Source organism: Microtus ochrogaster, chromosome 19 (genome assembly GCF_000317375.1).
Source record: "Microtus ochrogaster isolate Prairie Vole_2 chromosome 19, MicOch1.0, whole genome shotgun sequence".
In the NCBI taxonomy this organism is placed as follows: Eukaryota; Metazoa; Chordata; class Mammalia; order Rodentia; family Cricetidae; genus Microtus; species Microtus ochrogaster.
This window is the reverse complement of record NC_022021.1, coordinates 1,721,259-1,733,604: the sequence shown is the minus strand read 5'-3', so window position 1 is coordinate 1,733,604 and position 12,346 is coordinate 1,721,259. Positions and strand designations below refer to the sequence as shown.

Here is a 12,346-nt window from a genome sequence, read left to right as displayed (position 1 = left end):
AAGACAGTCTAAATAGTGAGTGGCTGGGATTTCATGAACAAGTTGGATGGAGAGTCAGCACGCTGAGTGTAGAGTTTTCTATTTTTTCTAGTTTACTATTACTTGCTAACACCAATGTGGAAATTAACTATAAAAGCTTTTATCCCACCCGGGGGTGGTGGCGGCGCACACCTTTAATCCCAGCATTCAGGAAGTAGAGGCAGGTGGACCTCTGTGAGTTTGAGGCTAGCTTGGTCTACAAGAGCTAGTTCCAGGACAGGTTCCAAAGCAACAGAGAAACCCTGTCTCAACCCGCCTCCTCCCCACAAAAAAGATTTTATCCCTAAGGTATAACATGAATCACAATAATAAGCCAAGATTATTTTACTATCATTGAAAAATCTAGATATTTCTCATAGAAAGTAAAAATCACTTGACAAAAAAACACAGTACCCAAACCTGCTAATCCTTGCATCTTTTCTGAGGAAAACAATCTTTGCCCTGAATGTCCCTTTCTCTTTGTAAACCTTGAGAAACCTCCTAAAGTTGCAGCTTTGTCCTGATTGCTGATGACTCTATTGGGATTTCAAAAGATAAAGGAGATCAGCTTTCTTTGTTTTGAGGAATGTGTGAAGGCTTCTCACCTGTGCACCTGTGGGGGATCAGGCTGAGCTAGTTCAAGTCAGCAGGTCCTAGCCTGGGGGTGGGGGGGGTCCAGGAGCTCACTCCTGGCTGTGACACCTTGAGCTTCCACCTTGCAGAAGACAAGGAGAGCAGCGAGAGTCACTGTGACTTGGTGACAGCTTCTGGATTTATTCATCTTCCTGCGGCTCTCTTCCAAAAGGTCTCATCAGCCATCCGATACCATTCCACTATTTTTATTCATTTATTTGTTAATGGGCTTCCCTCTTTACTTCTTTTACAGACTTTTCCAAATCCAAAGGCTTCAAGGGAGACCAGACAGCAACCAGGTTGTTTGGGATAAGGAAGTCTACTTCGGAAGGCCAGGGTGCAGGGAAATCTCTATTGGGCTGGCTTTCTCTTCCTGCTTCCTTCCCGCCCCGCTTTCATCTCTCTGAAAGATGCCCTGGCCACTGGAGTTAAAACTCCTCAGGCACTAATGCCTGGAAATGGACAGAGTCTGGGAGGAGAGAGAGGTGACATTTTCCTCCTGAACCTTATGTAGAGGGATCGTACTTGGTTTGGGTTTGGGTTTCATTTTCTGGCACTGAAGATCAAGCCCAAGGCACAGAACACACTACATATCATTCTAGCACTAAGTGGCGCCTCCGAAAGCGGAGACTTTCTCAGCTGAGAGAATTCAAACCAGTAGCACTTGTGAACTTACCCATGGCAGCTTAATTTAACAGCCTTGAAACATTTCACATCCCCACCCCCACTGCTTTCCTACCTTAAATGGCAGCTGTGAGGTTGCCTGAGCTGCTTTGGCATCTAACGTCTGAAGATCACGACACACATCTCTCCAAATCTCACAACACAATGACCTAAATGTCCATTCCCTAATGTTACAGTCTCTAGCGAGGGAGGGCGTATATCTCCTCATAGGGGGGAGGAGAGAAACGTACACAGTCCTCTTCTTCCATCTGCGTCCCTTCTAGCTGGTCAGGATCAGAGCTGGGCCTGAAATAGCACAAAACAGAGTGGCACTTGCAGAGATCCGTGGCCACCACTCTGGGCCGCAGGCTACACCGACATCTATGGTTCCCATCTCCTGCCTGGAGATCCAAACCTAGCCATCGATACTAACTGTGACGCTGAACGGGAGGGCAGAGATCCCAGGACCCCGCATACCTGTCATTTCCAACACCCAAGAAAGGAGGGTAGCCCTCGTTCTCCACAAATGCAGCATTGTCTTGAGGGTAGATGGTATAGTACTGAGGGGGACTCAGGGTGGGGGCCGGTGCTCCGCTAGAAGGTACAAGGCCACAAGGGTTGATCATGGGTTGCAGGTAGGCGGCGGCGTTCATCCCCAGAGGCTCCTGAGAGCCGTAGGGAGGAGGGATGTACTGCACCACGGTGGCCCCGTGGAAGGTGATGGGCTGATTGATGCCCGTGAAAACGAACGACTGTCCGCCGGAAGTGGGGTCCGAGTCCAGGACCCTTTCCTCGCTCTCCGTGCACAGCTGGCAGGATAGCATTTTGAACTTGCACACAGCGATCAGGATGAACGTCACGCCAACTGACAGGAGGATGGGCCCGAGGAGCTGGGTCCATTCAAAATGGGAGACACCCTGGTACTTGATCCAGCCCATGACAGTGAACGTGATCCCCACCAGTCCTAGAAAGATGCCCGAGAAGAGCAGCGTGGCCCCTGCCTTGTCGTCGTCGGACACCTGGAAGTCGGCGGTGCTGGGCGTGTAAGGCGTGACAGAGAACACATTAAGCGGGAAGTCCTCTGGGCGATTGCTGCTGTGCTCCATGGCTCCACACGCGACTCTCCCGACATGAGAGGACACAGAGACTGGGAGAGCAGGGGGAGCGCAGCGGGTTAGTTAGAGAAGGACCTTTGGGTTTCCGTGCTTAACAGAGTATAACAAATGCTGAACTTTGTTTAGGAGAATAAGGTCCAAGTGAAGCCTTAAGTATTGTTGTGGGTTTCCAGAAAGTGGAGGCTTCTGCTTTATGAAAAAAATTGGCAAGCTGTCTTTCTACTTTATATTCATTCATCCAGACACCTATGCATTAATAATAATAATAATCACTTCTCAAGCCACTGTTGTGTCAGGGGCTGCTTTTCTATAGTTACACATGGCACTGCATGTGGTTCTGTTTCTGTCCTACCAAAGCCACCACCTGCTTGAAGCCTAACTGGACTTTTTTTTTTTTTTTTTTTTTTTTGGAGACAGAGTTTCTCTGTGTAGCCTTGGCTATCCTAGAACTAGCTCTGTAGATCAGGCTGGCCTTAACCCGCAGAGTTCTGCCTGCCTCTGCCTCCTGAGTGCTAGCCTTAAAGTGGTATGCCACCACTGCCTGGTTTTTGGCTGGGTCGGCTCGGCAGAAATAGGTCCATACGTAGTATTCCCTGTCTGAGCCACAGAAGCAATCTCCTACGCCATTTATAACAGGAAACCACAGCTGAGTCATTTATACAGAAAAAAAAAAGCTATTTTTCACAGTTCCATATTTCTGGGGCCAATATCAGCATGCAGGCATCTACGGAAGATCTTTCTGTCGCCTCTCCCCATCTGATGAGAACACGGCAGTACATCAGCCCATGTCTCTCTTCCTCTCAGAAAGCCACTAATACCATCAGGGAGCCCCACCCTGGCTTCCTCACCTCTCCCTGGTTATGTCCCCACGGCTTGACCTCCAAACGCCATCAATACACGAATCCAAGAGGTGAGTTACATACAAGCCTTGGGATCACACACAAGCCACAGCGATACTTTGTCCTTCTTGTCATCTCTCAGCAAGGCTGAGACCCTGAGAGCATAAGTCCTGGCCCCAGTTCATGGTTCTCTAGCTCTCTGCATTTGGGCAGCACTCTAGCGGTGGGAGAGGAAAGACAGCGCAGGAGCCCTTTGTGTGTGTGGCATCACTGGCAGAGGTTCTGCGTGAGCATCAGACGTAGTGAGATGCTGCCTGGACACCGACTTCGGGCCTTGTGTTCTGGAGGCTGCACAGTTCCGGGTCAACAAAGGTGAGACTAACTGCTGGCTTTTTGAACCTGCCCTGTTGTGCAACCAAATCCAAGCCGATGTAAAGAAAACCACCTGATCGTCAATGACATTATCTTGTCTTTTATGACAGACTCCAGAATTTCCAAAAAGACCTATGAACTTCTTCCTCCACTGAATGGTAACTTAGGTCTTGTTCTCTTTTTTTATTCCTGGACAGACTTTGTCCAAGCAGCTGCCTCTCTTCGATGGTTAAATATTACATCAGCTTCCTTTTGTAGAAGAGAACTGCCCTTTTGTCCGAGGCCGCCTTCTTAAACTTCCTCTGATGATAAGAGTCACGAAGGCCACTGTTTTCAACAGGTACTGGGGGTGGAGGCCAGGCTGCCTCAGGAGACCAGGTAAGGGCTTTACTGCTGAGCTGTGTTCCCAGCTCTTAAACCAACACACCCAAAATATTCAAGGGAGAAGGTCGCCAAGTGCCTATGATAGTTAATCTTCACCCTCAACTTAACCAGACTTAGAGTCACCAAGGAGGCCTCTGGGTGTGTCCAGAAAGATTTAAGTAAGGAGGGGAAATTCACCCAGTGCGGTGAACTTTCTGACCAGCAGGAAAGAACAGCCACCAGACAAGGATTCTTCTCAAATCACGCTTTATTGGAGCCTCTTGGTTGTAGGGAGAGCAGAAAGCAAGGGGCCCAGAGCCCTGAACTATAGCTGCTTATATAGGGAGTCTGCCTAGCAACTTTTGATACTTTGATACTTTAACTGCTTTTCTGGAGACCCACAAGCAGGAAAGAAAGCAGGGGAACATCCCTGTCAATTACAGACCAGGATGTTCCCCTGCCGGTCAGGGGAAGTGTGGGCAGCTAGATCACAACAACTCACTCTGTTTTCCGGTGGAAGAACTGCAACCCTAATATGGAGTTATCTATCAAGCGAGGCTGGGGCCAAATGCCATCTTGTAATGGCAGCTATTCAAATCGGCTCCCAGCAACCCAGAATGTGGGTGGCTTAGTCCCAAGAGCTTAATAAAAAAGAAAGAGGGCTGGAGAGATGGCTCAGCAGTTAAGGGCAGGTGTTGCTCTTGCAGAGGACTGAAGTTTAGTTCCCTGTACCCACAGGGCAATTCATAACCAAATGTAACTTCCTTTTCAGAAAATATGATACCCTTTTCTGACCTCCCTGGGCACCAGGCGTGCACATACATCATGAAAAAAAAAACACTGATACACATAAAAATAATAAAAATAAGTCTTGTTTTTTTAAAGAACATGAACTAAGCATCAACATCCATCTCTCTACTCCCTGACTGTGGACAGAGTGTGACTGGATAGCTCACGGTCCTCTCACCACCCATACCCCTGCTCTGGTGACTGTACCTCAAACTGTAAGCCAAAAACAAACTTTCTTCCTTTAAGTTGCTCTGGTCAGGTGTTTTGTTATTGCAATGAGAAAATCACTAATCCGGTGCCTCCTGACCCTCATCAAGAAGCTTAGAAAAATCTAACCCAAATGAAGCCCAAATGCTTCTAGAAGCCCAGAGACTTGTTTTGACCCATCCAAATGCCCCTCTTTGCTAAAGGACATGGCCTGGAATCTCTTGTGTCACTGTCAATTATATGGAAACAGTATGGTGGCCTCAGAGTTTCTCAAGAGACCTCCAAACAACTAAGGTTGGGCCATCTTGCTGTAGGAGGAAATGTCTTTCCCAGAGTCCACAGACATGGACAGATGCAGCCTTCTGACACCAACCACCTTCTCTCTTCGGTCAAAATGTCTCTGCTTGGCCAGCCCGACATGCTTCCAGGCTCTTGAGTCTTGAGTTAACAGTCGATACAGTCTCTGACACTCAGAAACACCCAGGCTCTGCAACCGTCCTTCTAAAGCATTTATGTTTGCCGCTTGTCTTCAGGTATAAAATACATCATACATTTACAGGATGCTATGGTTGTTACTCATCTCAATCCTGTGATCAAATCCCCAACAATAATGAACCAGAAGAAGCAGGGTTTTCTTTGGCTCATGGTTCGAAGACACAGTCCATCATGGGGCAAGCAGATCTCAGCTGCTACTCACATCTGGGCAGAGCAAAAAGCAGGGATGCAGGTCCTCAGCTGGTAGTCTCCCTCACTGTGACCATGTACAGTGGACATCACCCAGTGGTTGTTATCACTTGGAGGCCATCACTCTTGTCATCACATAGAAGCTATCACACAGCTGTGGCCATCACATGCTGGTCATCCTACAGTGATGACCAATGAGTGGCCATTACACTGTGACCACCAAAGAGTGACTCTCACATGGTTGCCATCTGGTAATTTGAATATAAGTGACCCCCATAAGCTCATAGAGAGTGGCACTATTAGAAGGGGTGACTTTGTTGGAGTAGGCAATGTCTTGTTGGAGGAAGTGTGTCACTGAGGGAGTGGGGGGACTTTGAGGTCTCAGAGATGCTCAGACAATGTCCATGGTCTCAGCTTACTTCCTGTTGCCTGTGAATCAAGATGTAGGACTCTCAGATCCTTCTCCACCACCATGTCTGCCGCCTACATGCTGCCAGGTACTGCCATGATGACAATGGCCTAAACCCGTGAACTGTGAGCCACCCCAGTTGAATGTTTTCCTTTATAAGAGTTGCTGTGGCCATGGTGTTTCTTCACAGCAATATAAACCCTGGGACACCATCATACAGTGACCATCACACTGAGACCACCAGACAGTGGCCATAGTGACCATCACATGGTGGCCACCATACAGTGTACGTCATTCACTGGCTATCACACAATGGCCATCATGCGTTGGCCACCAAACAGCTACCATCTCACTATAACCATCATATAGTGGCCATCACTCAGTGACAGCAGACGATGGCCTCATTCTGTGGTAACCATATGATGGCCATCACACAGTACTATCATGGGGTGACAATCATACAGTGACCATCACACCGTGGCAATCACAGAATGAATGTTTCAGAGTGACCACCACCAAATAGTGGCCATTGCACTCTGGCCATTATACAGACATCACACTGTGGCTTTCATGTGGTGGCCATAACAGTATGACCGTCACACAGTGGTAATCACACAATTTGGAGGGTTTTTAAACCATAATTTAATGTATATATATAAATATACTTATGTATATAACATGTATTCTTTTTTGAAATTTATTTTTGTGTGTATGGGCACTTCGCATGCATGTATGCCTGTGCACTACTTGCATGCCTGGTGACTGAAGAAGTCAGAAGAGGGTATGGGATCCCCTGGAGCTGGAGTGACAGTTGTGACCTGCAGTTTGGGTGTTGGGAATCAAACCTGCATCTTCTGGGAAAGCAGGGATACTTTTAACCAGTGAGCCATCTCTCCAGCCCTTATAACATGTATGCTTTAGACAGCTCCATAGGAATATTTTACCAGAATAAAGAACAAAACATTGTAGTCACTAAGTGTGGGTTAGAGAGGGGAATCCTAATAGCCTGATAGTTTCCTGCTAAAATACTACACTACTGGGGGCTGGAGAGATGGCTCAGAGGTTAAGAGCACTGGCTGCCCTCCCAGGGTTCATGAGTTCAATTCCTAGCAACCGCACGGTGGCTTACAACCATCTGTAATGAGATCTGGTGCTTTCTTCTGGCATGGAGATATAAATTCATGAGAAACATCGTATACATAATAAATAAATAAATCTTTTTTAAAAAACTACACTCCCCAGCTTCCCTCATGGACTGTGGAAGTCATTCCCACCCCTATGAGAGGCCATCTTCTGTAGTCATTTTGACCATCCTCACACTCGGGTGACAAAATTGGCCCCTCAATGTGAATAAACACTGTCAGGCCTAAGGTCAGACCACACCTCTCTTTCTCCCCACCTTCTGTATCTCCACAGCTACCTTTTCATAATCTAACATATGGTACCAGAGACCTGGGAATACGCAAGTGGTTTCTTTGGCAGTTAGTTTTATATCTGTACAGTCATCCAATGAGTCTATAGAATGATGTCCTAAGTCCTCAGATTCTTCAGGAGGAGATGGTGCAGATGAATAAGATTCTCTCCAACCTAGGCTCACTTGTGGAGCTTTGAGAATATGATCCAGTCTCTACATAGATAGAGCACCTGGGGCAACTGGTCTACCCTCACCTTGAAGCGTACAAGGAGTACAAGGGCTTTGGCAGTGAAGTAAAGGCCTGAGTGAAAAAGATACATCGTTCGTTGTTCTCCAGGAGCTGGGTGATGCTTGTGGAAGTTCTCCAAGAAATTCCAAAAGCCAGGATTTGTTAAAGCCCATTTAATTATCTTGCTTCATAAATTATGCCCCTAAACAGTCTATTTTTAAATTTAATGATGTTAAGAAATACTAACTACTGTCAGTACGTGGTGACCCAGAGATTTATCCATTGACAGGAGGAGTGAAAAGTTGACTTTAGCCTTTGTTAATTCAGTCTGTTACATGTACATTACTTTTCACAGATTTAATATAACTGGCTGCTTTTTCATCTGTTGGCTGAGTGTATAGAATGAAAATGTTTTAGAGAAGTTTTAAGGGTTCTGTTAACAGGGTACATTTTTAAAAGTTTTGTAAAATAAATCATTTACTTTTGACAAGGCAGCCCTGTCTCTGGGAGTATAATTTTTAAATTGGAAGTTGAACAGCATTTCTTTTGGGGGAATACAACTTAGAATTAAATTGTCTCTTTACATGGCCTGACAATATGAAGCATATTTACCGTAACAATTCGGTGTCAACAAAAATACGTGTTGTCATGTTTTCAAACACTAGACATAGTCACTGAAGGTAACAGTCCCAATAGACAAAGTCCATCATACTTGGAAACAGGGACTATCACTTAGACACTGGCTGTTTAGATTCATTCCTTGGATGCTGATTTTAACTGACTTCTTTACAAAGCTTCCAGGAGCTTGTACTTTATGCTAATTACAGCTACCTCATCCCTCTGCAGAACTCTGGCCATGGTCCAGCCTATTGTACAGCTCATCTCGAACTCATAGAGATCTGCTTGCCTTTGCCTCCCAAGTGATGGGATTAAAACCATGTCCCGCTGTAACTTTGTCTTTTAATGGTTCCCGCAAAGTTGCAGTTATTACCTCTTGACTTACTTTCTAAATCTTTGCTGTTAAGTTTTATCATAGACCCTCGTCTGAGTCTCTTAACTGCCTTCTGCCAACCTTAAAGCACTGAGAGAGATCAACACCCCCAAAACCCTAAAAGCAATTCAAAAGACCTCTATAAGAAGTCTATTGGTCCAAGAGCCATCTACCTCGTCTCTCTTTTTGATACTCTGGACGTTGTTCCTGGGACTCAGAACTAAAACAGCTGGGCCTGAGCCTTCTTCACATCAGATCAGCTCCACCTGCAGGACCAGTTCCACTCCTGACTGCTGCAGCATTCACAACTAAAAAGGCTAAGGATGGGATCTGTGCCCTCCTCTGAGAATGATGCTGCTTCCATGGTAACAAATCCTAACTGGTTTGAAATCGGGCCTAAAGACACAGGAACAAGACAACAATTCGTTCTGGTTCCCTCCCACTCTGTCTCCTCCCCTTGACAGCTGCGTCCTCCCTGTTATCCTCATGCCTGGGTTTTTACCCTGGTTTACTTTCTAAACTTCACTCTATACCCAAACAGAATCTTCCACCAGAGTGGTCCCAATGCCTCCCGCAGCTTGTTCCTGATACATTGGTGCACAGACCTTTTAGACACCTGTCAAGAGACTAGCTAAAAGGGACCTTCCTCTCTCGCGCCCCAGGCAGGATACAGTTCCTTACATTTGGTCTCCTCTTCCCTTCATTGATGTTCTTGGCTCTCTGCTACTTCTGCTGGCTTATTTTGGTGCAAGAGTCCTGGGCAATGGACCAGTCACTGGCATCCTGAATCAACATTATGCTCACTTCCTCTCACCCACCCACTCTGTCTCTCCCACCTCTGCCCTTCCCCCTCCCTCAGCCTTCCCAGGACATCTCTCAGTTTTACTCTGTAACCGAATCATCCACTTATACTCTCTAATAATTATTTCTCAAGTGTCTTCAAGAATATCAGACAGTGACTGCCTGATCCAGCGCAGCAGATCAAGTTAGGACTCTACCCCTGCTACAAGACCAGAGGACCCAGAACCATTCCCTCCAGCAAAGACCCTCCTCAGCAGAAAACAGGCACAAAACCCTGCCTTGCATACACACACATATATATATACACACACATATATAAAATCCTGTCAGAGTTAGGAATGATAGTTTCCTACTAAAAGACTACACTTCCCAGCTTCCCTTGCGTAACACAGAACCCCATTCTGCCCCTGTAAGGGGCCCCATCCCATCTTCTTCTGTAGGCCTTTTAGCTGGCCACACACATGTGTGACAAAAGTGCTCTCTCGCTGTAAATAAACCTAAGGTCAGACCAAGTCTTCTGTTTCTCTACAGCTGCCTTTTAATAATCTAACGATGCCCATCAGTGGTGGACTGGGCCAATTATAGTGATAATGGGGTATTAGTATTCTTTAATAGAATATATATACTATATTCATAAATTTACTCTTATAAGTTATGAGTTATTAATAAATTTACTCTTAGATTGACTTACGCAGTCAAACACTAAGTGGCCCCACAACAGCAATCTGTAAATGGGAGAGCCAAAGAAGCCATTACAAGGATCTGCAATTGAAAAACAAGTCAGGTCTGTATAAACAGACTCGGCATAATCTCCCAAGATGCATTGCTGCCTAAAGGGAGCAGAAGCTAGTGAGCCTCCTGTGCCGTGCCAAGAGAGAGAAGCATCCTGGACACTGAGTGTGTGTGCATAAAATCTAGCTGACAGGATACACACTGAGAACCCGGAAGATGTTCCATTTGTACAGTGTCTTGGAGCAGGCTGCCCGGCTTTGCAAACACCAGGAAAAACATTTCCATTTCATCCCATTGCTCAGTGACTAAGCAACCCTGACGGACGCCAGGGAATGGAAGGTGATTCTTCTTCACTATGAGAGGAACGTGAAGGTCGCATTGCAGACAGACCTGTTGGACTGGAGATTATAGTGGCTGTCCTCTTCGCAAAATACCTTCCACTGAGGACTTCTTACTGGGACGTCTGTTCACAAGAACACCCGAGAACGCACCAAGACTCAGATCGGCCGTGCCTATACTCATTTGTACACTGATTGGTTCCTAACCTCCTCCTGGCTCAAGTTCCCACTGCGTCCCTAGGAGACATCAGCCCGCTCATCAGCAGTGCCACATTCTGGAACTTTCTGCATTTCCTGTCTATTTTCACTGCTTTTCAGACTGACACGTCAGACTTCCTGTGTGTAGGCTCCTTTCCTGGCTAAAGGGTGCAAAGTGAGAAGATGGGTCAGTGAGATAGAGGAGGAATGGCATTAAAATAAAAAAGGACTTTCAGAGGCTATCAGAGATGTGTGTGAGTGTGTGTGTGTGTGATTGAATGCTTTTATAAAAAGTTTAGTCAGATGTGGTTGGCACACACCTTTAATCTCAGAACTCAGGAGGTAGAGGCAGTTGGAAATCTATGGGTTTGAGACCAGCCTGGGCTACACAATGTATTAGTGTGTTGCCAGCTAACCAAGGTCACACAGCGGGACAGCAACACAACAAGTTTTAGTAATGCGACAAGTTTGTGTTTCAAAAATTTAGATGCTCAGGACCTGATTTGTGGGTTTTTCTCAATAATGTGGGTCATATTCACTCTGGTTTGACTACCGTGAAAAACTACCAAACTCTCTGATATTTTTTTAATTGAAAATAATTTTATTCTATACAGTGTATTCTGATCACACACACCCCCATTTCCTCCTAGATCCTCCCTAACTCCCCATCCAGCCAATTCAACGACTTTCTTTTCTCTCTATTTAGAAAACAAACAGGACAAAAAAAAAGTCAGAATAAAACAAAACAAACAGAGAAAAAAATGGAGAAAATAAAAAAGGAAAAACACGAGGAACACAGTCACAAAAAGACACACACACATTCCATAACAATACAAAATTGAAAACTATAATAAATATGCAAAAAACAAGGAAGGAAAAAACGCCCAGACAAAACATTATGAGGCTTAACAGCTCCAAAAATACCATTGAATTCTTTTTGTGTTGGCCATCTACTGTTGGGGATGGGGCCTGCCCTTAAGTGTGATTGATGTAACCAACAGAACTCCATTAGAGAAACCGATGTGTCCTATGTGAGCAGCTATCAGTTGGAAAACACTTCTGGGTCAGGGATGGGGCTCATGTCCACATCCCATCTCAGTGGTGGAACCCCATCTGACTTGGACCCGTGCAGACTCTGTGTGTGTTGCCATGGTCTCTGTGGGCTCATGTGCATGTGAGGCCTGCTGTTGACCGGAGGCACTGTTTCTTTGGTGTCTTCCAACCCCCACTGACTCTTACAATCCTGTCTCCTCTTCTGCATAGTTTCCTGAACCCTAAAAAAAATAATTTTTAAGTGTCAAATATTTAAATCACTTACAGCACAGCAAAATAAAATAAAATCACGAGCTTCAAGGATATGGAAAACCAGAAATGTCCAAGACTGCAAAGAACCTTTCCCCAACATAAAACAGCTTCCTTTCTCTGAAGCACACGGTGTGGAGAGGAAGACAGAGAAGCAGCAGAGAGGTAGACACTGCTCTGTGTGGTGGGAGCCCATCCACGGCCACTGCTCTGTGTGGTGGGAGGGCATCCACGGCCACTGCTCTGTGT

At 45.9% G+C, this 12,346-nt stretch overlaps 1 protein-coding gene across 1 annotated transcript; it reads right to left on the bottom strand.

Moving 5' to 3' along the window:
- Positions 1 to 1,514: 1,514 nt before the first annotated feature.
- Positions 1,515 to 2,420, bottom strand: Tmem174 (transmembrane protein 174). Its single transcript, XM_005356436.2, has 2 exons — positions 1,792 to 2,420; positions 1,515 to 1,620 (listed from the first exon to the last, which is right to left on the bottom strand). Exons 1-2 carry the CDS (start codon positions 2,418 to 2,420, stop codon positions 1,515 to 1,517), a joined length of 735 nt encoding a protein of 244 aa, XP_005356493.1.
- Positions 2,421 to 12,346: the final 9,926 nt, after the last annotated feature.